At 41.6% G+C, this 25,137-nt stretch overlaps 3 protein-coding genes and 1 long non-coding RNA gene across 5 annotated transcripts in view; 2 read left to right on the top strand and 2 right to left on the bottom strand.

Annotated features, from left to right (window-relative positions):
• The window catches only part of LOC136420829 (outer dynein arm-docking complex subunit 2-like), a 29,191-nt gene extending 17,972 nt beyond the window's left edge, over positions 1 to 11,219 (bottom strand). Inside the window, exons 1-10 of the mRNA XM_066407939.1 lie at positions 11,059 to 11,219; positions 10,457 to 10,664; positions 9,781 to 9,890; positions 9,165 to 9,301; positions 8,286 to 8,405; positions 7,189 to 7,439; positions 6,725 to 6,811; positions 6,024 to 6,198; positions 5,238 to 5,384; positions 4,383 to 4,592 (exon numbers count right to left, since the gene is read on the bottom strand). Coding sequence (XP_066264036.1) covers positions 4,383 to 4,592; positions 5,238 to 5,384; positions 6,024 to 6,198; positions 6,725 to 6,811; positions 7,189 to 7,439; positions 8,286 to 8,405; positions 9,165 to 9,301; positions 9,781 to 9,890; positions 10,457 to 10,664; positions 11,059 to 11,086 — 1,473 coding nt within the window. The 5' untranslated portion in view covers positions 11,087 to 11,219. The remainder of the gene's footprint in view (positions 1 to 4,382; positions 4,593 to 5,237; positions 5,385 to 6,023; positions 6,199 to 6,724; positions 6,812 to 7,188; positions 7,440 to 8,285; positions 8,406 to 9,164; positions 9,302 to 9,780; positions 9,891 to 10,456; positions 10,665 to 11,058) is intronic.
• Positions 11,220 to 12,853: 1,634 nt separating this feature from the next.
• LOC136420830 (N-fatty-acyl-amino acid synthase/hydrolase PM20D1-like) lies at positions 12,854 to 24,068 on the top strand. Of its 2 annotated transcripts, none has more exons than XM_066407941.1 (6): positions 12,854 to 13,066; positions 13,862 to 14,075; positions 19,169 to 19,782; positions 20,129 to 20,245; positions 20,809 to 21,269; positions 21,928 to 24,068. In XM_066407941.1, the coding sequence occupies exons 2-6, from the start codon at positions 13,978 to 13,980 to the stop codon at positions 22,183 to 22,185; spliced, it is 1,548 nt and encodes a 515-aa protein (XP_066264038.1). In that variant the 5' UTR covers positions 12,854 to 13,066; positions 13,862 to 13,977; the 3' UTR covers positions 22,186 to 24,068. The 2 variants fall into 2 exon arrangements, with proteins under 2 accessions (XP_066264038.1, XP_066264037.1); XM_066407940.1 differs by lacking the exon at positions 12,854 to 13,066 and adding an exon at positions 13,083 to 13,310.
• On the top strand, positions 14,090 to 17,684 carry LOC136420974 (N-fatty-acyl-amino acid synthase/hydrolase PM20D1-like; the record flags this gene model as incomplete). Its single annotated transcript, XM_066408116.1, has 5 exons — positions 14,090 to 14,436; positions 14,853 to 15,097; positions 15,637 to 15,753; positions 16,250 to 16,701; positions 17,384 to 17,684. Coding segments are annotated over 5 exons (1,419 nt in total), but the record flags the coding sequence as incomplete, so codon positions are not given.
• The window catches only part of LOC136420836 (uncharacterized), a 50,983-nt gene continuing 46,765 nt past the window's right edge, over positions 20,920 to 25,137 (bottom strand). Inside the window, exons 2-3 of the long non-coding RNA XR_010753326.1 lie at positions 21,899 to 22,047; positions 20,920 to 21,125 (exon numbers count right to left, since the gene is read on the bottom strand). This is a non-coding gene — a long non-coding RNA (uncharacterized lncRNA). The remainder of the gene's footprint in view (positions 21,126 to 21,898; positions 22,048 to 25,137) is intronic.

Here is a 25,137-nt window from a genome sequence, read left to right as displayed (position 1 = left end):
TTTTCGTAAGCTCAAAATGACAGATTGACTTGAATGAAAACTAACAACATGGGCTCCCGAACAATGACTAGGAACGGAAAAAGAAATTAAAGCTAGAGACAGCCCTGTTCAAAACTGCAACATCACAAGCTGAAAGAAGCGAAACAAGATACAAAACATTCAAACTTGGAGAGAGAAAAAGATGGTTATATACAATGTACATGTCTCATACAATTCGGGTGTTACAGTTTTGAAAAGAAAGTGTCTGCACTTAGCACAGGATTACAGTACAATCACTACTGCATTATTTCTGTTAATCTGTGAGATAAATCAACTAGAACCAGCAGACAGAGCTGTGTAATTGTGGTTCATTCCTGGTTAATTAGTGGCCTCAAGCAAGAAGTATCCCCTGTCTGACTAAACATGCTATTAGTCACGGCAGATCATTTACTGTTAGGGGGGAGGGGAGGGGATTTACAGATTAGCACTTGGGGGTAAACCAGTTAACAAGTTGGGGATGGACAAATAGTTACTTTCAAGTTGCCCTTTTGATGGTGAACAGTTTGTTAGACATTTAAAAACCAAAATTCCATGGAATATTTTTACTCACACCTAAAACTTTATTTACATGTAGAAGGACTAATTATTACTGGGACACTTAGATAGAGAAACAAATAAGAAAGTCTTACATGTTTTTATTTCATTTATAGAACGTCTTTAAAAGAAAAGGTTACAACTTGAAAGGAACCACATCTAGAAATCAGATGTTTTCATGAAGTTGAAGATTTCTTTAAAGGTTGAAGGGCGGAAAGAATCTTTCAAAACAAACTGCATTTTCTTTGCTGATTCCAACTGAACTTTTGACCAGACCCCATACAGCTGTTCTTGTGTAAGAGAGATTTGACCAGTCCACTTTACACTCTGGTAATTTGAGGTTAAGCATGTTAGAATGCCTCGTTGCCCTTCCTTCCGCTTTGGATCAGGGAAAGAAATACAATGTACATTTATGTCCACCTCTGAAAGGTAGAGAAGAAGTCAGATCTTTGTAAGGACTCAAATTTTGTGAAATAAACTTTTTCTTTAGCAAACTTGCAAACATTACTCTCTTTTTGCAATGTATGCCAATGGAATGTTCCATTATAAGAGTTTTGTTTATTTTATTATTCCCTAAAACAGGTAAAAAGGATTATAATATATGGTCATGGTGATGTAACAGTTGCACACCATTTCAACTCGTGGTACACTTAATTGATTGTTTTAGACTAGAGGAAAACTGCCTTGAACTTATAGCCTTTGGGCATTTTGTTGCATGATAAATGACAAGTACAACACCATGTTGTTTACACTTCTTGTTGGACATGTAGATTAGGACAATCCACACTGTGTTGAAAGAACTAGTCTTGTTTTCTTGTACTTCAAATTCTAAAGGGGATTAGTCTCTGACTAGATTAACATATCTCTAGTGTAATCCTGGCCTGTTTTCCTAATCTGTTTTCACCAAGAGGTAATCTTGGTACCCCGTGGGGGATTTTTGTACCCCATTAACTTTTGCTACTGTTGATAGGAGGTTTTCCCAGCTGAAAAGTGGACAACATGTACTGTTGATTCAACCTTTGAAAAGTTTCTGTTAACGAATAAACTGCTGACTTCGGTTGGATTCAATCTTTGGAAAAATGTCAGTTTGCAAATGATCTGCTAATTTTATAATCAGTTGACGAATGGAAAATCTACATTCTAGTAAACCAATGTTTTTGAGCAAATGATCAACACATCCATTGAATAGGAATCTTGTAACCGATCACTCTCTTTTCAAGAGTTTAAAATGGATAGCTAGAAATTAAGGTGTTTCAGAAAAAAAATGTTGGAGTTCACCAAAAAATAACAAAGTCTTGAGTCAAATTAAACTTGATGTCAACGGGGGTAAAGTGGAATACCCATATCAACAAAGTAACAACTAAGGCTAAACAGACATTGGGAGTGATCAAACGTAATTTGTGGGCATGCCCAGCAAAGGTAAAATCACTTGCATACACGTCTCTAGTAAGACCTAACCTTGAATATGCTGCAACAATCCTGCACCAAGGTCGCGACAAGGTCATGGTCAAAGTGACAGTGATTGACTTTTACCTACATTCATTACAATAATTGCAATGTACGAAGAACAACCTGGGGCCATTTTAACTATCTTTAGACCATTAAAGGAATTTTCTGGACAATGTCAGTGTTTAGGGCTTAAGGTATCTGCAGTTAGATGTAAAGGAATATAAAAAGTTGTAAGAAAAGTTAATTCTAAGAATTGTTGGATAAAAAGTTCAACCCCTTGGGTACATGTAAAGCTGGTTTCATTAATTTGACACTGAAACAAGAATTGAATTCTGTATGTTTCCCATCTTCTTTAGGTATTGTGCTTTTCAATGTCACCACATATATTTCACTTAAAAATGTCTATGAAAGAAGCAAAATGTTTGCTTGTGTTAAAACATAAACAAAGATACATGTTTACCATCCCTCCTGACTAATAGTAATTGGCATTTTTTGAGAAGTTAAAGTTAGTTTTGAAAACTCAGAGCTATCAGCCAAGGATTGATGTGTTCAAAAATTCGTATTTCCCGAGAACCATAGTAGAATGGAATTCGTTGTCATCAAGTACTGTAGGAGCTTCCTCACTAAGTAGCTTTAAAGAACGGTTGCAGTCAGATATGCAAAGACTAGGTGTAACAGACCGTTCGGTGTAATATGACCAGCTGCTGCGCGCCGCGTGCCTGCGAAGCTGGTGTGTTACGCCTAATGGCGGTTATACCGGCTATATAGATACAGATACAGATACAGATGAGGTCAAACAATCCTGCACCAAGGTCGCGACAAGGTCATGGTCAAAGTGACAGTGATTGACTTTTACGTACATTCATTACAATAATTGCAATGTACGAAGAACAACCTGGGGCTATTTTAACTATCTTTAGACCATTAAAGGAATTTTCTGGACAATGTCAGTGTTTAGGGCTTAAGGTATCTGCAGTTAGATGTAAAGGAATATAAAAAGTTGTAAGAAAAGTTCATTCTAAGAATTGTTGGATAATAAGTTCAACCCTGGTTTCCTTAAATTGACACTGAAACAAGAATTGAATTCTGTATGTTTCCCCACATTTCCTTCACAAGTATTTTGCTTTTCAATGTGACATTACCAGTACCACAATTGCACAAATAGTTTGCTTAAAAATCTCTATGAAAGAAGCAAAATGCTTGCTTGGTGTCTTTTAAACAAAAACAAAGATACATGTTTACCATCCTTCCTGACTAATTGGCATTTTCTGGGAAGTTAAAGTTAGTTTTGAAAACTCAAGGTCACGTCCAAATTACAAGGTCACAACAAAGGGCACAGCTGTCAAATGAGGAGCCTGAGGGCTTGAGTTTGAATGTATCTTGTTCAGGGAGATGCCAGAAAAATTGCGAAGTCAACTTCTCTGAGCACTCTTGTTTTTCTGGTTGTTGATACAATTTCTTTCATCTATACTAAATCTGAAATCTATCATACACATATTTTTAAACCAAATTAGACAGCAGATAAAGATAAAGACAGCTATGAAAACTTATCTAAAATCACAAGAATCGAAGTTGAATGTTATCTCCATTCTCTTGACTTGCCTTCTTCATGTTAATACAATACAGCTGGCAAACATATTCAATTCCTGAGTGTTTGGAAAACAGGACAGGGGCACTTGTTTCCTGTGTTGGCGTTCACCCAATGATTTCCAAACTTCAAAGTGACTTTGACCTGTAATTGTTCGCTTATCAAGCAGCTGTCACAAGGAATGTGATTGAAATGACACTGAAAAACACCACATTTTGTTATGAACTTCAAGTTCAAGTCAGGAAGACAATAGAACAAGAGGCCATCCAGCCTGCAGAAGGATGGTATTGTTTAAACAGCCTGTACTAAGACTAAGAGAGACACCTAGCTGTTGAATGAAGCATTGCAGCTCCAAACTTCATCAGCAACACATGTTGTTGTTATCTGAAGAACTCCAACCTGACTTTGTTACAGGTTTGTGTAGCAAAACCTTTGTTGGATCCGTTGGCATGTGTGGTGGCTGCCATCTTGATTTTGTGAGGGGTATTTTTTGGGGTCGCTAGCGTTCTCTCTATTTCTAACAAATCGGCATACAACTATCACACATTCAACTCAAATGATAGAAAAATTCCAGACCAATTCATAATTATAAGAAGACCTTGTAATTGCTTAACTAACATAGCAAACCTGAAGTATATGAAGCACAATTACTTTACTCTAGTTCCTATAAAAGTAATAGCTAGATATGCAACTATCCATGATAACCTGCATGCAGTACTGCACTGAAAGGGTAGGGGGTGCAGTTGAGAAAGTAAACCTTAATATCACCCACCAGTTTCTTGATGCCGCCATGTTGTCTGACGGTGCGGCGGGCGCGGCGGAACTTGGCCACGTTAGCGATGGTCTCGGCAGCCAGGCACTTCAGATCCTTGTCAGGTGACTTCAGGATCTTCACCATGGTCTGTAGACCCCCGAGATCCGCGATCGCACGCCGGATCTGTGCGTTGTGACTGATCTCTTTCAGGATCTTCAGGGATCCAATCTGTAACATAGTTTGAAAACAACACACTTAGATACTTGTGAAAAATTTCTAACAAACTTCTTATGACATCTCTGTTTATCATCCCAAAGAACCTGTGACCTCTCATTCCCATGTTTGTTAGCTTAAACAACTCAGCCATCGATGCCACAGACTTGAAAATAGACTTGAAAGTTAACAACAACATAAAAAAGCCAGATTCTCTTGTAAGCAACTTATCACCAGGTTACGTCAATGAAGGTTAGACATCCAGGTAATAAGATACGCCAAATAGCAGTTAACTCAAGCAACTTGCAAAATCAAATCCAGTTACTTGAATAACTGCTATTCGGGGTAATTACCAGGTTGTAATGACAGAACACCCAGGTCATTATGCACAAAAAGTCAGGGCGTTATCACTTAGCCTCTACCAGGCTTCACAGGTTGCTGGAAAAATAGTAAAAATTCGCCAAATTGACAGATAACATGCCATAGGAGTTAGCTGGCCAGGGAATACAGTTGGCTTCCCTAGGTCGCAAACTGTACTCCCTGGCTAGCTACAAAAATGTATCTGTAACTCCTCTGGTATGTAATCTGTCTATTTTTCCAGCGACCTGTGGAGCCTGCTAAAGGCTAGTTATCCTTCCCATAATCCCCTCCTTAACCCACCTTGCACTTGATCTCCTCGGTGTCCAGCAGGTTGATGAGAACCTCCAGCCCGCCGACGTCGCGGATCGCCAGCTGACACGTCTCCTGCGTCAGGTTGAAGTCACGCATTGAACACAGAGCGATGATGGTGGCTGTCTGGTTCCCTCCCTGTGGAAAAACAGAAATTTACGATTTTGTTTTGGCGACACTTCAGGGGTGGAGGGTGATTTTTCTTGTTGTGAGAAATGGAATGCAGCTTTTGTGTGTTGTAGTAAAGCCATGTTCATTTGGTTATGTGAATGGCAGCTGTGTACATATCAATTTTCGCAAATTTCCCCCAAAAACATTTTTCGTAGTTTTCACTGTAAGTCAAACAAAGAAGCTGCAAAATGAGCAAGTTAATCCCGTAAATTACAAAACAACATAAAAGAACAGATACATTTTTTTGTACTAAGCGAGCCATTATAGTATTTAATCAACTATTGGTATAATGACTTATTTCTTTATTGCGCATTCTGTCAATAGCACATTTTTTCACTATTGACAGGAACATCCAAGTTAAAATTTGTGTTTTATCTGTAACAATAATTTCTACTGACATAATTCCATCAGGGTACATGTACATGTACATAATCCCACTCCCCTGAAAAGATGTGTCCAAACAGATCTCTGTCCCCCAGTATAATACACTCCTGTATATCTAAACTGTGCATACCTGTGGGTGCTGCACTAGAGATCTCTCAAACCCAATGTTTTTCGAGGTGGCGGATTTATGTAACCCTGCAGATAAATGTTAATGGGGCTTACCTTCAGGTACTTGACTAGTTTCTGGATCTGCCAGTACTCAGAGGGGAGGTCGGAGTTTGCCTCCTGGCGCCGGTCGGGGCTCTCTTCCTCCTCCTCGCTCTCCGTGGAACTCTCGCTGAACGTGTCTTCCTGATCCTGTGCTGGCGTCTTCGACTTACGCCCCTTAATCACCGGGCTGTCGGGGGGGAAATGATAATACATGTTACTGTTTTGAAGAATAATCATACAGTAAGATAGAAATGTTTGTGACAATTGTCAGAGCTCTTGTTAGTAGAGTTGATGGCCATGTTGATTTGATTATATGGATGACATCCTCTGAGAACCCGAAAATGAAATATGAATAAAATGAAAGTTTGGAAAAAAAAAACTTGCCTTCAGTTTGAAATATACGTAGTCAGAGAGGTTGACCAAATAACTAAAAAAAAACACATGTATTGTAGTATGGTCTCCGGAAATATATGATCCTTCATTTTTGTTCTTTCAGACCTTCCTCTTTGCATGTGAAATTGACCATGGCATTTTACGGCGCTTGCAAAATATTTGCTCATTTTGCAGCTGCTTTGTATGATTACAGTATGGTCGATTTTTCCTTTTTGGAAATGGGCGAAAATCGATGCATGCAGATGTCATCAATATAATCAAATCAACATGGCCTGAATGAGCCTTGCAAGCCAACTAAACAAGGAGGCTGTTGGACTTACTGTACTCGTCCCTTGGACTCCTGGACAGTGACCTTCTTCTTGTCCTTCTTTCCAGCACTTCCTTCTCTGATCTGGTCTTTCTCCTCTCTGTAACAAACGGAATGAACAAATAAATTAGTAATTAAACAAATGAATGACTGACTGACTCACTGAATGAATGGATGGATGGAGGAAAGAATGGAAATTGTCAATTATGTAGAAAACTAGGTGAGCATCATGACAGTGTAAAGTCATCTGCAGTACAACTACATCCAACAAATACAAACCACTTGTATAAAATGTGTTATATCACATCAAATTAGACCAGCTACAACACCCCTTACAAATGCATGCTGCTTTTGACAGTCAAAGTTTAGGAAACACTCCGGGATGACATATGTTTCGAGTGGATGGTGCTAACACTAGTAACAGTATTCAAACCATATTGTCGGTCTTCTAACAACCTCAAAACGACTTCTACGCACTTTTTCTCGTCAGCCTCCTCCCCGAGGCCCAGGTTCTTCCACTTGAGCGACGGCTGCGGCTGTTTTCGCGGAGTTCGGTCCTTTCCCGTCTTCTTCAGGTTGCTCTTCTGTTTCTCCGCCTTTTGCGGCTCCTTGCTGTCTTTCCTCGCGTCCTCGTTGGTGCGGTGCGTGTTGTCGCCATCTCCCTCGTCGCCGCTGTCCATGATGTCGTACTGGTTTCCCGTGGTCTCCTCCTCACGAAGGGTGAAGTCCTGTTAAACGACAGAAGAGATCGCGTAAGTTCATCAGGTCTAGAAATATTTCTATTACTGCATGTTTGCTAACGTTCGCAACTGTAAAACCCGAAGCAAAACATGCTACAATTTTTCCAAATTGTTTAAGGGTTAACTTAAACAAACTGGATGGGACATACACAAAGCTACTACACAGGGCACAGAACATTTCTTGGACTCAACATGCTACACTCAAAACAATTTATGGAAGTCTTCCGCGGTTGTCTCAAAAGCTCACCCACCGTCGTGTAACATTTGCTGGACACTGCTTTCGAGCCAAACAGCAAATAGTTTCGGACATCCTTCTATAGAAACCAAGAGGCCAAGTGCACTGCAGAAGTTTGACTTTTACCGATAGTTTAGTCAGAGACACTGAGATTGCATATGAACACTTAGGACAAATGATGTTGGACAGGGCAATATGGAGTGATGTATGTTCTTATTCAGTCCCGGCCGACGGCCGATAGATTATGATGAAGGGTTAACTTACAGCAAAGTTGTTATGTTTGAGAGACAACTTTATATCCAGAGAAGTTAGGAAACATCTTGTTAAATGAGAAAAGGCAAAAAGAAGTACTTAGCATAATTCATTTGTCAGAAAGTAAAAAAGACGGGATGGTAGGGCGATGATAGCCAGAAAAGTTCTCTGACAGTTCTCATTAAATCTTCAAAATGGTACTGCCCTGATTCTACTTCCAATGAGACCCATGTATATAAGACATTTGTGTGAGACCTACATGTGTATGGGGAACCTTTGTGCTTAAAAAACACACAACAGATTTGGCTCCACCCCTAAGGCGTCACCAAAAATATCTCAGTCCCTACCTGTTTTGCAATGTTCTCTGCAAACACGACAGACTTTTCCTTTAGGAGCGTCACCAGGTCCTTGTAGATTTCTCCCTCTCTCTCGTGTTTCAAATCCGAGAAATTCTCCTTCTCAAAACCCTAGAAAAATGCAATAAAACTTCATAAATGCTTCAGAAAAAGTACATGTATATGCTAAAAGAATTTCTTTTTAAATACCAAACTTTATACATGTAACATTACTACATGTACGTGTATCATCATAATTCTATCCTCTTTTATAAAGAATTACCCTTTAAATTACTGTTTCTTTACTTAATTTCTTAAAACTGTCTAATATACAGTACAGCAATTTCAAACATCCTATATAAAGCAGATCCTCATTTAAATAATCCTTATGAAATTAATTATTTCTAGCCTTATTGTCCAAACAAACATTTGAAGCTGAAACTGGGTCAGGGCCATTTATGATTTAACAAAAAAAGACAGACCACAATTCACTCAATGCTACCCCATGAATATTTTACATTGTGGTTGATCTATTCATAATTGTAACTAAAGACCCGAGACTTTCTCTTGGGACAGCGACGTTACAATGGTTTTCCATACGACCAGACACTGTGTATTACCTAAAATATGTATCTTTCTATAGTGAGAAGAATTGCCAATATGTTTATCATTTTGAATCTATTCCATGTAAATTCCGGGTAAAAAGACAATAAACTTTGTACCATGTTTTTACCATACATCAAATGTTTGACACATGACCTATTTTTTTTTGTCTTTCTATACTTCACACTAGAAAACAATTTCCATTTTACTATATGTGGTTGTTTCAATACTGAAAAATGCAACTTTAACACAATATCTATAAGGCATTGAACATGAGGAAGAACTTACCCCGTTGACATAGACGCCGGCGGTACTAGCACTCACGGACAGGAGATCAGTGTCATGGGGTTTGATGACCAGATAGCAGATGTCTCCGTGGACCTGTCGCCATGGCGGCGCCCGGCAACCATTGTTGAACTCATAGTCTGTGGAAGGTAGGTATGGGGTCAGTCAGTACCATTGTTAAACTAATATTCTGTACTGTGGAAGGTATGTATGGGGTCAGTCGGTACCATTGTTAAACTCATTGTCTGTGAAGGGTAGTTATGGGGTCAGTCGGCACCGTTATTAAACTAATACCCTGTAGAGGGTATCAAAGGGGTTAGGCACTGATGCGGGTAAACTTTTTTGCATAGTAGAGTGAGGGTCTACATGGGGGTCTTGATTACACTTTATGTTCAGGAGCTATAATCATAAATTATTTTACCTCAAGGGAGTAGTGAAGTAAAATTTTGTATTTTGTCTGTACATGTGTGTGTGTATCTCTGTGTGTACGTTATGTGGCTTTGACCTACATGAAGGGGGGTGAAGTCTGCCATCTCTCTTGCATGAGATGCAAATGAGCTTTAGGTGAAGTGCAGTAGCTGTTGTATTGAATGTTTGACTGTGAGTTTTTGTACTGTACCTGAAGTGTACTGAATAGACTTGAGTACTGTCTTGTCCCTGTCGTCACCAGAGAAGGACTGCAGCAGTTTCACCTCACTGTTGACTGCTGCTGGGGTCAGCCGAACCTCCCTGTGGTACACAGAACAATTCTCTTAGGATTAAAACTTCTCAACACATAAGACTAGTAGTAGACTGGGAAAGAATTCTAGGAAAAAACGAGGATTCAAAGTCCGATTTGCAGTCTGTGTCTGTAGAGTGTGTTGTAATAGCCAAACTAATATTTCAAAGTATATTTACCATTTTAACTGCTAAATTACTGTGTACTTTGATAAGATTCGAAAATCTTGTAATGCCTCTGCAACAATTCAGCCAATTGGCTGCCACTGCGAGGCACGTTTTAGCTTGGATCAAATAAACCATTGATATAAACCTGAGAAATCCTCTGAAGACAAATACAATACAAATGCATGTGAAGATGGAAAAAAACATACAAGTTGGAAAATTTGTATGAACAAGTAATTGTTGCAATGAGGATAAAAATCTGTGCTCAAGAAAGAAATTCCTTTATCACATATATGTCTGGTGAATATAAAAACAAATTCAACATTGCTCTATTAATCCCCTCTCCCCAATCAGTTCATGTGAATCTGAGCAGTATCTGCCCCCCTCCCCCTACAACTGCAGACATTCCTTACTTTGAGATATGCTGCAAGGACATGTTGAGCAGCTGCATGTCGAACTGCTGCAGTATGACTAGGAGTCGCATGGTGGCCTGCAGCGTCTCGCCCTCCTCCTGTCCGTCCTCCTTCTTCACCTTCTCCAGCAGACGCAGCATGGAGTTGTCTTCACCCTCGATTGTCGCGTAGCCGTCCCCGAGAACCTTCGCAGCTGGATCCCGATTGGCTGAAATTCACAAAGTAACATGCTGATCTTAAATTTACGAAATCAGAATCAGTCACATAGCTGTGCTTTTATAACCAAATCATTCAAAACACAAACATGTATATTTGTATAATGAATCAGTTTTATCAAATATTCAAAAACAAATAACTATGGTAAATATAGACAGCATTTACACTGTAGTGGATTCAATTTTTGTATTCTACCAAAAAAATAATGAGATATGCAGTACCTTGGAGAGCTGCTAGGGGGCCCATTATCAAACTAAACCACTGTTTTCCTGACCCTTACCCACCTTATAAGGAACCATCCACAGCTTCTTGATTTATGCAATAAACACACACACAAATGGCATCTAAAACAAAACCTTCTTGGCAGAAAAAATTATGAAGCCCACCTTCCAAGCAGGCCCTGGCCTCCCTCATCTTGTCCCCCGAGTACTTGAGGACTGCGGACAGTTGGTCGAAAGAGCTGACGCTGACGGTGTTTTTACCCCCAGCAGCCTCCAGCACCAGTAAGGGCTGTCCATCTGGAGCCTTAGCCTCCGATACAGCTTTGTTATCACTGGAGGGGCATTCAAAACAAGGATTGATAAATTGTATATTTGAGTGCCGTGTGGCGTCGCAGTGACATAATGGCATGGTGTTTGGTCCAGAATCCAGAGGTCCTGGGTTCGAATCCCCTGACATGTCCCGTTTACATTGTGCCCTTTCTCACTCAATGAGTACCTAGCTTCGGCTAGGGACATCCCTCGGATAGGACGCTCAATGGAGGTCCCTTGTTTGAGGGGAGCTACATCATATAAAATTTGCTTCAAGAATGCGAATGACATCTGCATTTTTTAAACTTTTTTTGAAACTGGTTTCCAAATTCATACTGGCTGTAGTTCGGATGAACTAAGCTAAAATCAACCTTGTCCTTGCTACATGTGAGTTCTGCTGAAGCTAATGCATAATAAACCACCAAGGGGTAGAAGCTTAACCTTCAGTCGGCTAAGGTAGACTTTTGGCACCAAATTGTATTGGTTCTGGAGTAAGGCATCAGGGAGAAGGTTAAGGATGCGACCCTAGTTGGGATGAGGTTAAGAAATAGTTTACCTGATTTCATACGCCCCTGAGAAGGCGGAGGGCGCAATCTGAGTCTCCCACGCGAGCGGTGAGCGGAACACGGTCTGCGCCTCTTGCTGGTGTTTGGACGCGAACCCCTCGGCGAACTTGATGATCTCGTTGAGGAGCGCCTCGTTGAGGGGGGTGAACTCGAGCTTCCCCTGACCCCCCTCGCTCACGGACGTCCACTGGGCAGCGCGGGTGAGGGTCTGACCCATAATAGTCTGTCTTCTCTTTCTGTAGATTGAAAAAAAATTAAAACTGAGATTTGATTCAGCATATGCAGAACAAGTACAAGTCTGTAAGACATAAAGCTAGCGTATATGCCTTTATCTCGTATCATCTTGTGCATCTTTAGTTCAAATGGAGAGAAAAAAAAAGTAAATACAGACCACAGCACAACGCAACAAAAAGTTACTGTGACCAGTTCATAAATATTTGAGCTCTGGAGACCGCCCCCCTCCCCCTTCAGAAAAGTTCTTAGCAAAACTTGTTAGGAAATTCTTACGGCGCTCAGCAATGTTTCAATGGGATCAGCACTTTAACTAAGTCGTTTGGTGATTAATGTTATTACTTCAGCATCTCAAATAACACAGGTATTACTTTATACCGCCCACAATAAAAAAACTTTCCCGGCCATCACATTTCTTTCTGGTCTTCTGTCGACGGAGAGGCTAGGCCCGAGAGCTTGTAGCAAGGTTAAACAACACCAAATATCAACTATTTCACACTTGTAGTAAGACTGAAGGTAAGAACATGACGTTTCACTTTAATACTTACCAAAATTCCAAAATATACGACGAAAGCAGAGCTAAAACTGCGGACAGGTTGCTCCAGACTCCCGCTCCGGTCTATTTTGATTCTTGTTGCTAGGGCGCCATTCGTGCCTTAGCAACTCTCGCGAGACAAACGAGAGTTCAAAATAAGGGAGGATTGACCATAAAATGAAGGGAAGATTGTACAGAGTAGAATCCATCAAAGTCCATAAAAGACAGTATGTACGCAAAATAATAGCTCAAATTGAAATTCATGAACAAAATAAATTGTTTATACGGGGTGTTAAGTCAATGAAGGTATCGTTTAGCCTGATTTGCGAAAGAAATGCCTTGTTTGTACGGCTAGAAAATGATAATCATACCTCTCTGTAAACTTGTCGCAGTCTAACCTGACGCAAAAACAGGTCCATCCAGGTGCTGAAGGTGCCAACATGCATGTACTTTGTAACGTTGGGACTGCAACTACGTTCTAGATTCAACCTCGGCATTCTATCTTATTCTCTTAACTACACCTGCACGGAAGGTAAGTCCAAATGTCAACCTTGCATTCTTTATCTATATCGCAAGGTGGCGCTACAGAGCGTCCATTCACTCGGGGTCACCTGCTATCATCGCACCCGGAAGTACGCGGACGATGACCATGAAAATATGTTTTTATGTCCTTCTTGACGGCAACCCCATTTCTTAACGAAGAGCAAATGTGTAGATCTTGTATAGCGTGTGCTGCCGCTACCGAATGATCCATAGCACGTCATATATCATGGAAGGTAAGTCGTCAAACCGCAATGAAAATGGGTGAGGGGCAATTCGATCGGAAATTCTATCAGAAGGGGGGGGGGGGGTCATAGGAATGTAAGCATTGACATGGAATATGAGTTTTGTGACAGACAGAATCAAACGAGCAAGGAAGATGAATGAATAACATAGAATGCACATTGAAAACATATCGGGACTTGATCCAACAATGACAAATGAACTACATAAATGTACTCTCCTCTCCTCTCCTCTCCTCTCCTCTCCTCTCCTCTCCTCTCCTCTCCTCTACTCTACTCTACTCTACTCTACTCTACTCTACTCTACTCTACTCTACTCTACTCTACTCTACTCTGTCTGCTCTGCTCTGCTCTGCTCTGCTCTGCTCTACTCTACTCTACTCTACTCTACTCTACTCTACTCTACTCTACTCTACTCTACTCTACTCTACTCCACTCTACTCCACTCTACTCCACGGAACTCTATACCTATTACGCAACGCATCTAGTATTGCTTTTAACGATATTCGTCTTTCACGATATTATGTTGTTTTTTCTTTCTCCAGAGATATCCGGGATTTTCATTACAACGTCAGAAAATCAGCCTCCGTCTACACAGCAAAGTTCTGACGGATACATGCTGCGAGTATACAGATTATATCTTACATAACAACCCCATAAAATGTGGGCAAATCTCCCGCGTGTTTTAGCCTTAGTTGTACGAGGGTTTGCCTTGACCTTGGCCGTGCTCACAGCAGTTGTCGTCATCAGAACCGTGACCTTTCCGTCCTACCAAACCGGAGTGTAAGGTCACCGACCCTGACTTCATCCCCGCCGACGAGGAAAGACTGGCCCGTTTTACCTCAGCCATCCAGTTCCAAACGGTGTCCTATGAACGCGGGGTAGGAACACCACAGGAGTTGGCGAAGTTCGTCCAGTTTATCCAGAAGAGTTTCCCGACAGTCCACAGCTCACCGATGGTCCGGAGGGATGTGGTCGGGAACTACAGCTTGTTGTACCGAGTGGAGGGGTCGGACGCCTCGCTCCAGCCCTACATGTTGGCGTCTCACCTGGACGTGGTGCCCATCACAGAGGAAGCGAACTGGGAGGCGCCGCCATTTTCGGGACAACTGAAAGACGGGTATGTAACAGGGTGTACCAACACTGCATTAGCATATGGGATATAGCTAAGTTCCTGGTACACTCCAAGGTGTCCTTAGATGAGTCCAGGAGAGACCTAATGACATTTTTGAACAGGGTTTCTTTAAACCTGGCCATCACCAAATGTGGACACAGTCTAGGTGTTTTCCTTTAAATTGCAAGGGATGTGGCTGACGATAACTTAAAGGAAACTTTGTCTATTTTGTCTGAGAAATAAATATGTTGGTGGTTAGGAAATATATAAAGGGGAACATGAATAACCCAAGTACTGTAGTCTATCTCGGTGTCTCTAGGAGAAAGAGAGAGAATACAGATATCTTCCAAGTTCCATGTAGCACGGCTCCTTCTTTTATTGGGTTTAGGTACGACCGTAACATCAATGACCACCCCTTACAGGTACATCTATGGGAGAGGGACGATAGACGCCAAGCATAGCTTGATGGGGAGTCTAGAGGCTCTGGAGTTTCTACTATCGAGAGGACATCAGCCTAAACGTACTCTGTACCTTGCCTTCGGACACGACGAAGAAACAGGCGGCCATTTTGGAGCAAAGGTCATCGGGGACGTGTTGACTCAACGGGGAGAGAAGATAGCATTTATTCTTGACGAAGGATCTCCTGTAGGGGATGGTCTTGCACCAGGTAAGTATCAATGTGCAATATTTTAGGAATATTTAGATTATGGTCGGTTGAAATCGATTGCGCAGTAACTATCATGGTTGTACATATCTTCGTTGTTGCGGCTTGATAATCTTAACTTTTATTCCAGAAGTCAGATCTCAAAGAGGGCTGCAATGACGGCCAATACTAGTATATAGTAGCTATAGAAACACCATTCAGTGCCAAGGACAAGAAGTCAGATCTCAAAGAGGGCTGCAATGACGGCCAATACTAGTATATAGTAGCTATAGAAACACCATTCAGTGCCAAGGACAGGCGCAACGGTGCTAGTGTACACAACATTCAGTAGCCGGCAGTGTTAGTGTGCACACCATGTATTCAGCACCAGGGACAGACATAACGATGGTAGCGTGTACAACATTCAGTATTTAGGGAAAGACATAACAGTGGTGGAAGGCATACCATGCACTCAGTAGCCAGCTACAATGTCATGATTGTAGCATACGTTTTGCGGAACCCCAATACAACAACATTTTCCATCGCTCTCCCCTATACTTTAGGTGTAAGTAAACTGCTCGCCCTCGTCAGTGTCGCCGAGAAGGGTTTCCTGCAGCTGCGTTTAGAGGTGAATGAAGAAGGCGGGCACGCCTCAATGCCTAGATCTGAGTCAGCTATCGGTAGGTTCACGTTTACGTTATTGTCTGCTTAATTCGTCTTTACTACCTTTAAATCATCTTTACCCTCCATGAATAATTTCATCAGGTTAGAAAATCACGGGTAACAAGGTTCTTTATTCTCAACCAGGATTCATATACAATCAACATCCGACGTTTCAGTGATCGTCTGTCATCTTTCTTAGAGCATTACTGACAATATGTTACATTTGGGACCGCATAAATGACAATACTTTAAGTTTGGGACCGCATTGTTAGCAGCGACACCTAGCTGCAGTGTGTGACAGTATAGTGTCAGTCAGTATTGCTCTAAGGAAGGTGACAGACGGCCATCGAAACGCCGGCTGTCGATTGTATATAGATCCTGGTTGTGAACAAAGAACCTTGTTTTAAAAACAAAAACATTCAGCTTTATCTGTTGTCCTACATATTCAACTCAGAAATCCCGGCCCGGTACAGACTGCTTTAACGTTAATGCAACATTTATTCTGTACTTTAGGAATTCTATCCAAGGCCATCAGTACGCTTGAGGACAACCCACACCCTAACATGTTCGGCACGGGTCCGGAGGCCCGGATGTTGGAGTACGTTGCCACGGAGATGACCTTGCCTTACCGGATATTGGCGTCTAACCTGTGGCTCTTCTCCCCATTGGTTGCTTGGGTATACTCACGGAAGCCTCAAACCAACGCGTTCGCTCGGACGACGACCGCTCTGACACGTTTTAACGCGGGGGTCAAGGACAACGTCATCTCACCGGAGGCCGTGGCCGTGATAGACCACCGGATACATCCAATGTCATGTGCGGAAGAAGTGATGGAGTTTGACCGAAAGGTCATCAATGACCCCAGGGTCAAGTTCAATGTTATGAATAACCAACCACCTTCCCCGACTTCACCTTACGGAAAGGATTCTCCAACTTACATGATGTTACAAGAGACTATTCAGCAGGTAGGTACATGCATGTTTATGCCTTATATTACTGTTTCTTTACTTCCATTTACTGTTTCTTTACGGCTTCATTACTGTTTCTTTACTGCTATAGTACCGTTTCAATGCTCCTACTACATTTCCCATGGTCATGGGTACAAAGGAAACTGATATTACTAGCATAGACCGACGTTGTCTCTGTACTTCTCAATCCTCTAATTTACCTGAACAAGCCTGTATCAACCTGTTTCTGTTTCTTTACTGGTTCATTACTGTTTGTTTACCGCTACGCGTTTCTGTACTTCTACTACATTTCCCAATGGTACAAAAGAAACTGATATTACTAGTATAGACTAACGTTGTCTCTATCCTCGATTTGCACAATTTACCGGAACAAGCCCGTTTGGACGTGCTCCATCGCAGTCTGAACTTTCCAACACACAAACCCTTCTATAGCAGTTTACAATTCTAAATATGACCCTGTTTTAAAGTTTCTGTTCCATCATAGACTGTCCAACCCTAATGCTTTGCTACTTTTGTTGTTGTACCTTTATTTGACCTTGTCAGTTTTAATTCTAATTTTCCAGAGGTGATGTTAACATTTAGCTGTTTTCTAGAGTGCATCACCTCTGTGTCTTGTACTTTTTCTCGTTGATTGATATCAATCATAAGATATATAATACTAGCGACATGTTGTACTCAGATCTACCCGGATGCCCTGGTGACCCCCACATTTATGGTTGCCAACACGGACACACGCCACTACTTGAACCTCAGCAGCGCTATCTACCGGTTCAACCCATATGTCATGACGCCATCCGATCTGCCGAGATTCCACGGAGTGAACGAGAGGATCTCTGTTCAAAATTACGAGAGGGTCATGAACTTTTACTATCACCTCATCGTGAATATGGATAAACCGTTGGAATTAAAAAGGCATGGACATGAAGACGAACTATAGAAAAGCTCTAACTGTATAAAGTCGCCATATTCTTGAATGTAGAACGATTGATGACATTCAGCTTTTAATTCCCTGTTCTAATGTTTGTGTGTGACAGTGCTAGTGTTAGAAAATGTCTTTTTCATATCATCAAATCCAGATGACGTTGACCGATCAGAAGCTGGTAATTGATACTGATTACGAGGCTGTGATATCATTGGTCAGCCGTGAAGTTGTCCGTTATTTGAATGAACTAGTGATCACATCATCGGACATGTCCGTTAAAATTAAAAAAAAAACGGTTTGATTTCGTCATAACAATAGTTTGTAGGAGTGAGATTCAGAAGGAGCTGGCGTGTTTTGCATTATCATTACAACAATATTAGGTTGCGGTGTAAGAACAAACATCGTTCCATTGTTTTTGTTGTCCACAGTTTGATTATGATGATAAAAATACATGTATATCATTAGTGACTGGCATTTATCTTACTTTATAAACAGAAGGGGTAACTCACCATCCACTGGTCAATATGACGATGTGAAAATATTAATGTTATATGGCGTTTGTACATGTTATTTGAAGGTTAGGGTCTTTCACCTTTGTTAGGTTGGCGAAAACAAATAGGTACACGTTATCTACAGCAGTTCTCAAGGATGCTGAACAGTCACCATTCAACATGTCCTCTTTTACAGTATAGTTGGACAGCAGTAAGTGCTAAAAACAAACAAGCAATTGTGACATTCTAAAGCAGGCATTCGGGGTATGATTACATTTGTGGTAAATTTTTGTAGCAGGGTTATATTTTGTATCTGTATAGCCCTTCGACATAACACCAGCTTCGCGGGCACGCGGCTCGGCAGAAGCTGGTTATATTATACTGCGCGGCGTTGCCCTTATCTACGGGCCTTTGGGAGAACCAACAAGGATCTATCTACGGCAACATTTTCCGTCACGCAAGACACCCGAATTTTGCACAACACAGCCACGACAGTCTCAAGAAGTCCGTTTTGCTTGTTTTTGTTTGTTTCATTAATACAATTAAATTAAATGTAGAGAACAAAAACGTATGCTATTGGTGGGCATGAAATTAAACAAAATCAAATGTGGTGAAAAGTGATCAGGCTTTTATTTGACCTTTGCCCCGATGTGTGTGGGCGTGAGAAAATAAGAAGAATAAAACTTAAGACTGGTAAGAAAAAAATCACCAAGATTCATGCCAAAGTCAAAGCAAATGATATCTTTCAATGGTCATTCGATGGTTTTGAAATAAAAATTGGGTATAACACTGATAATATTTTGGAGTTGTGACTATTGATTGCAAAAAGGTACAGCACAGAGACAACTTAGCGTAATCGCGCTAAGCATATCTGTCCCTCGGTTGTTTGAATAAGGCAGACAGAAGAACAAACAAGAACCCAAGACAAACAGACAGGCAAGACAGGTGAAACAATGGCGAGAGGAATCCGGCGATTCTTATTTGTCACCCTGAAGATACTGGCTTTAATTTTGGCTTTAGTTCTGATGATTGTTGTGATCAGAACTTTGACCTTCCCTTCGTACCAAACCTCCCCACCGGAGTGTAAGGTCACCGACCCTGACTTCATCCCCGCCGACGAGGAAAGACTGGCCCGTTTTACCTCAGCCATCCAGTTCCAAACTGTTTCCTATGAACGCGGGGTAGGAACACCACAGGAGTTGGCAAAGTTCGTCCAGTTTATCCAGAAGAGTTTCCCGACGGTCCACAGCTCACCGATGGTCCGGAGGGATGTGGTCGGGAACTACAGCTTGTTGTACCGAGTGGAGGGGTCGGACGCCTCGCTCCAGCCCTACATGTTAGCGTCTCACCTTGACGTGGTGCCCATCACTGAGGAAGCGAACTGGGAGGCGCCGCCATTTTCGGGACAAGTCAAAGACGGGTACATCTACGGGAGAGGGACTATAGACACCAAACACACCCTGATGGGGAGTCTAGAGGCTCTGGAGTTCCTTCTGTCGAGTGGACATCAGCCTAAACGTACTTTGTACCTCGCGTTCGGACACGACGAAGAGACACATGGCCATTTTGGTGCAAAGGTCATCAGCAAAGTTTTACAGCAACGAGGAGAGGAAATAGTGTTTATCCTTGACGAGGGCACCATGGTGGTAGACGACTTTTTTCCTGGTAACAATTTATCTGTTTATCAAAGCCTTTGCTGTCTTATTAGACTAAGTACATCTTGTCGCATACTAGTAATTGAAAGCATTTCACATTTTATAGTAAACGTTTCATACACAATATAAAGCATTTACTAACAAGCTTTCGGTCGGACGTCACATTTCTGTTCAGATCACGTGACATAAGCATCGGGTCATTTCAACTTGAGAAGGGTCAGATGACTAACGGAAAGCTTGTTGATGAATGCTTTATACTGTGTTTTACTATGTCGATGTCACAGATGGACCTTAATACGAATATTTCGTATTTTGTAATTGATGATAATGATGTGTTGATATTTCACACCCAAAAGGTGTATCCAAACCAGTGGCATTGGTCAGTGTTTCCGAGAAAGGTTCGCTGGTCGTGAAACTCAAGGTACAAGCTGAAGGAGGCCATGGCTCTATGCCCACCAAGGAGTCTGCTATTGGTAAGACCAAAACGCTACTGTTTAAGAGTTAAATTCGGCTTCGTATATGTTGCAATACTTGAAATAGTATATAAGCTAACGTTCAGAAATAATAGATCAACGGTATTTTCCTGTGTTCTTTTAGGAAATCATGTATTTCTTTAGGGATTCTTAATTAAAAAAATTAAATTCTGACTTTAGAATAAAAGCTTAAGTGTGGACTAACCGAATTGTATCCATCGACCTTCATCGGGAACATATTATCTCGGTGCCCTCTAACGTAGGAATGTATGACGTCAGGGCAGGTCAAAGGTGCCCAGAAGTCGATACCTGCCGCCGTGCCCGTTCAATGTGGGTTGATGGTATTCCCCAAGCAGAGATTGGTGGGGAAGATCGCGTGACCTTTTTATCATATGGCACGCTGGGTGGGGAGAGCGGACAAAAACGGGCCATATGATAAGTAGGTTACGATCTCAGTCCCCACCAACAGCTACATAGGGTTGATGGGGCCTGAGGATACGACGGATAACGTCCCAGATAGCTCCCCATTCAAATGTGTTTTAAAATATATCTCCATATAACAGGGATCTTGGCCAGAGCCGCAAAGAAACTTGAGGACAACCCACACCCTAACATGTTCGGCACGGGTCCGGAGGCACGGATGTTGGAGTACGTTGCCACGGAGATGACCTTACCTTATCGGATGTTGTCGTCTAACCTGTGGCTCTTCTCCCCATTGGTTGGTTTGCTGTTGTCACAAACGCCGCAAGGTAACGCATACGCTCGGACAACAACCGCCCTGACCCGTTTCACAGCCGGAAACAAGGACAACGTCATCTCACCGGAAGCGGAAGTCATTGTGGACCATCGGATACACCCCATGCAGACCGCTGAGGAGGTCCTGGAATTCGATAGAATGGTTATTAATGATGCCAGGGTTGTGCTGGATGTGAAGGATAGTTCATCTGTTTTTCCACCTTCTCCGATCTCACCTCACGGAAAGGACTCCCCGACGTATGCCGTATTGCAGAAGACAATTCAGCAGGTGCGTTGTGTAGAATGTCACTGAAATCTAGAGAAATTGTAATTATGCAATGTGTGTGCTGGGTCTAATGGGGTTAGATATCTGATCATGTTTAACTTCACAGAAGGAAAACATACAAGTACTGTTTTTGCTTTTCGTATTTTTCCTCTTCGAATCTGTTCCAAACAAATCGAGGTCAATGTCCTCTTCTAAGTATGCGTCACCATGGTTACCATGGTAAAGTAGTAGACACTCTGTTGTGTAGCAAGTGGCATTGCATGCAGGACAGAACTGGAGCAGATGGTCACCATATATATGAATGTGTTTGAGTAAGAATAAACATAGCAGCTAGTGTAGTTTGCTATGTAAGACCATATGAAGGTACACATTGTGTATTTGTCTGGAAATGTTACCTGCGCGGCGTCGTGTGGCGTAACGGCAGGGTGTTCGGCCCAGAACCAAGCAGTCCCGGGTTCGGATCCCCCTGACGCCACGATGTTGTGCCCTTGGGAAAGGCACTTAACACAACTTTCCTCACTCCACCCAGGTGTAAACATGGGTATATTTGTTGTATGTACGTGGCACTGTTGAAATAAGAAAACACGTTGTCCTTGTCTGTCAAAAAGCGAAGTAGAAATAAAAAATGTTACCTGTCGACTTTGATTCTATTCACACGCAGATCTTCCCGGATGCTCTGGTGACCCCCACATTTATGGTTGCCAACACGGACACACGCCACTACTGGAACCTCAGCAGCGCCATCTACCGGTTCAGCCCCTGCGCCATGTCGGTTGCGGACCTGAAAAGAATCCACGGTGTGAACGAGCGAATTTCTATCAAGGCTTACGAGAAGGTCATCAACTTTTACTATCATCTCATCAGCAACATGGATGAACCGTTAGACGTACAGCACCACGGACATACCGATGGATTATGATTTTAAAAAGGCAATGCAATTTAAGCTTTTATAAATATAAAATACACCTCAGAGCAATGTAGTTCCTTAATGTTTGTCCATTAAGTAATCAGACCCGCGAATATGAGACAGTCTTACTATGTAGTAGCATAATCTTTATTCTACTTTGCCCCATGAAGCCTATGAAACAGGTTTGATGTACTGATACACGTTGATGATTTAATAGATGACCTATGGGCGGGGCAAGAATACGTAATTATATATATAGAAATCCCCGAGCAATCAGAAGAGGTCACCTGTGTATAGTGACCCACAGTTATGGGATAAATAGTACCATATTTATGGGTCACACACCTTTTACCTCATTTGCATAAAATAGTCTCACTTTTTTCATAGTCCTACACGACGTAGATATAACCTCGGAAAATGGGGAATTTTCATTGGCTGAGGGGAAGTATCCAGGTGCTAAGTTATATCAGTACTACATGTCTTATTCCTGGATAAAATGCGGGAGTACAATTAAGAAAGCTTTTGTTACATTCAGGACTACATACGTTTAATTTCTTAACCTCTGTACATGGATGGAAATTGACAATATTTCACAAATGCATCATAATGCAGAACTAGTATAGATAGATATGAAATTTAAAAAAAAATGTTTGTGATGTTGACATGATGTTTTTAACTGAAAACATCTAACTTTAGATAGCAATAACGTAGACGGCGATTAAAATGTTAATCAAGATAGATTATGTCACAGTTTTTTTCTCCATTTTATTCATATCAGCCCTCTAGGCCATGGAACACTGTGCGTATGTATTGGCAGTTTTTATGTCATAGACATGTAGATGTTTTTATAAGCAAACTTCCCGACTGCTTTAAATTTAGATCAAATTCTGTACCACTGTGAATAGAGCTCGAGACTAAACCTTACACAACCAACTCTAGGCCATAGGAAGAATTGGGACTTATACCAAACTTTTCGTCTCACTCCGTCAGCTTTGTTCACTGAATGGACTCGTTTACTGTCACTTCCGGGACGTGACGTTAGAGCCACGTGACTGCAGCAACGGCTCATACGTGCCAGATAACCTGTATCGCCCCCCGTCTCAATTGCTGTAGTCATGCATGTGTCTCTAACGTCACGTCCCGGATGTAGCAGTAGACGGGTCGTTGGTCGAAAATTTGGGTAAATCCCAATTGTTCCTCGTGTTGGTTGTATTAAGTTTAGTCTTTATTCATGATGTCATATTCCAACACCGATGAACTTTCTGTACCTCTGTGTTCACAGTTATCTCCAATGAAAGACAAGAGGAGCTTGTTAATGATGCAAAAAGTTCTTCAGTTACTCTGATATAATGTGTTATGTACACTGTTTCAGACGGATAAAGTGACGGGGAAACGGTTGATATTGAGGATCTGCCCTGACCTATAACACCGCCTTGTCCAAATGGACGATCGAAAGCTTTTTGTTAACCTCGGATAACCCTTACATCTGACATGCACTCCTACGTACTAGCCCCACTTGTCAAGGTCTTGACATTTCAGCTAGAATGCATTTTAGACCCTCTTACAGATGCACATCTTTAATGTGCACTTGGCGTCAATGTTAGCACGCTAAAACAGCGTCAATTTGAAAAGCAGGGCGACAACAAAGTGAAAATGGGCTAGAGTGGACGACCTGTGCCCGGAAGGTTAGTAATGGAACACTCTGACAGAGTTGCATTAGATACCTTCTTTATAACCCTTTCACACCCACAGGAAGATTAGCCGCCCTTCATCTTATTTCTTAGATAAAAAACTTTGTTTTGTTAACATAGAACTTTCATTGTAGACTAGATAACTATATAGATTCCCACGTATCTCCATGTACTTGTTTGTCTGCAATTAGCCTTCGAGCATGAACTTGCAATAAAGTTATCATCATAAAAGGCAGTGCTTACATGTACGCCATATCCATGTCTAAGCACTATATGACAAATCTACAGTTACGAACATTTTCCAAAACTTAATGGACATTATTCCTTTGGTGAGACTGCGATTGGTAATGACGCCCGTATCAGACGACATTTCTGTCAGATTCCCCACAGAAGACACCGTGGGTAGATGTAGAAAAACACTTGTGATGCAAGACGCTGTCGGAGAAAGTGGTGATCATCTCCACTGACGTACACCAACATCCGTTACTTTCGCTTTGGTACAATTAATGACTGAACTTCAGACTTCGACAAGAGGGAAAGACAAGTTCTAATGAGCCACGAGGCTCAAAATGACAGTAGAGATCCTCCCACTTGGTTCCAGTCATTTCCGGTCGCCATGTGTATACAGTAATATGCATGACCTTGAAACAAAGAAGTCGTTGCCTTTCCTGTACATGTAGCACAATTAATGACTGAACTTTAGTTTGGGAAGGAATTGAAGTATAGTTTTAATGATACACAACATCTATCGACAAAAGATGTCATCCAACTGGTTTCTGTTCATCTGGGTTTCATACAGTAAATGTCTCTGACTTTGACACAAAGTCAAGGATGTCCCTATCTTCTCTACAGCATCTTAGGTAATCGTTGGTAATGGTGCCCGTGTTAGACAGTGTTTCTTTCAGATCCCCAAATTCAAAGGAGACACCGTAAGTAAATGTAGAAAAAACACTTATGATGCAAGAATTTGTCGGAGAAAGTGATGATCATCTCTAACCACTGACGCACACCAACAGCCGTTACTTTCGCTTTGGCACAATTAATGACTAAACTTCGGACTTCGACAAGAGGGAAAGACTTTTTTTGTACAATTAACGTCTGAACTTCAGACTTCGACAAGAGGAAAAGACAAGTTCTAATGAGCCACAGGCTCAAAATGACAGTAGAGATCCTCCCACTTGGTTCCAGTCATTTCCGGTCGCCATGTGTATACAGTAATATGCATGACCTTGAAACAAGGAAGTTGTTGCCTTTCCTGTAGCAAAATTAATGA

Source organism: Branchiostoma lanceolatum, chromosome 15 (assembly GCF_035083965.1).
Source record: "Branchiostoma lanceolatum isolate klBraLanc5 chromosome 15, klBraLanc5.hap2, whole genome shotgun sequence".
Classification (NCBI taxonomy): Eukaryota; Metazoa; Chordata; class Leptocardii; order Amphioxiformes; family Branchiostomatidae; genus Branchiostoma; species Branchiostoma lanceolatum.
Note: the sequence above shows the minus strand (reverse complement) of the source record. Positions and strands in the feature narration are given on the sequence as shown.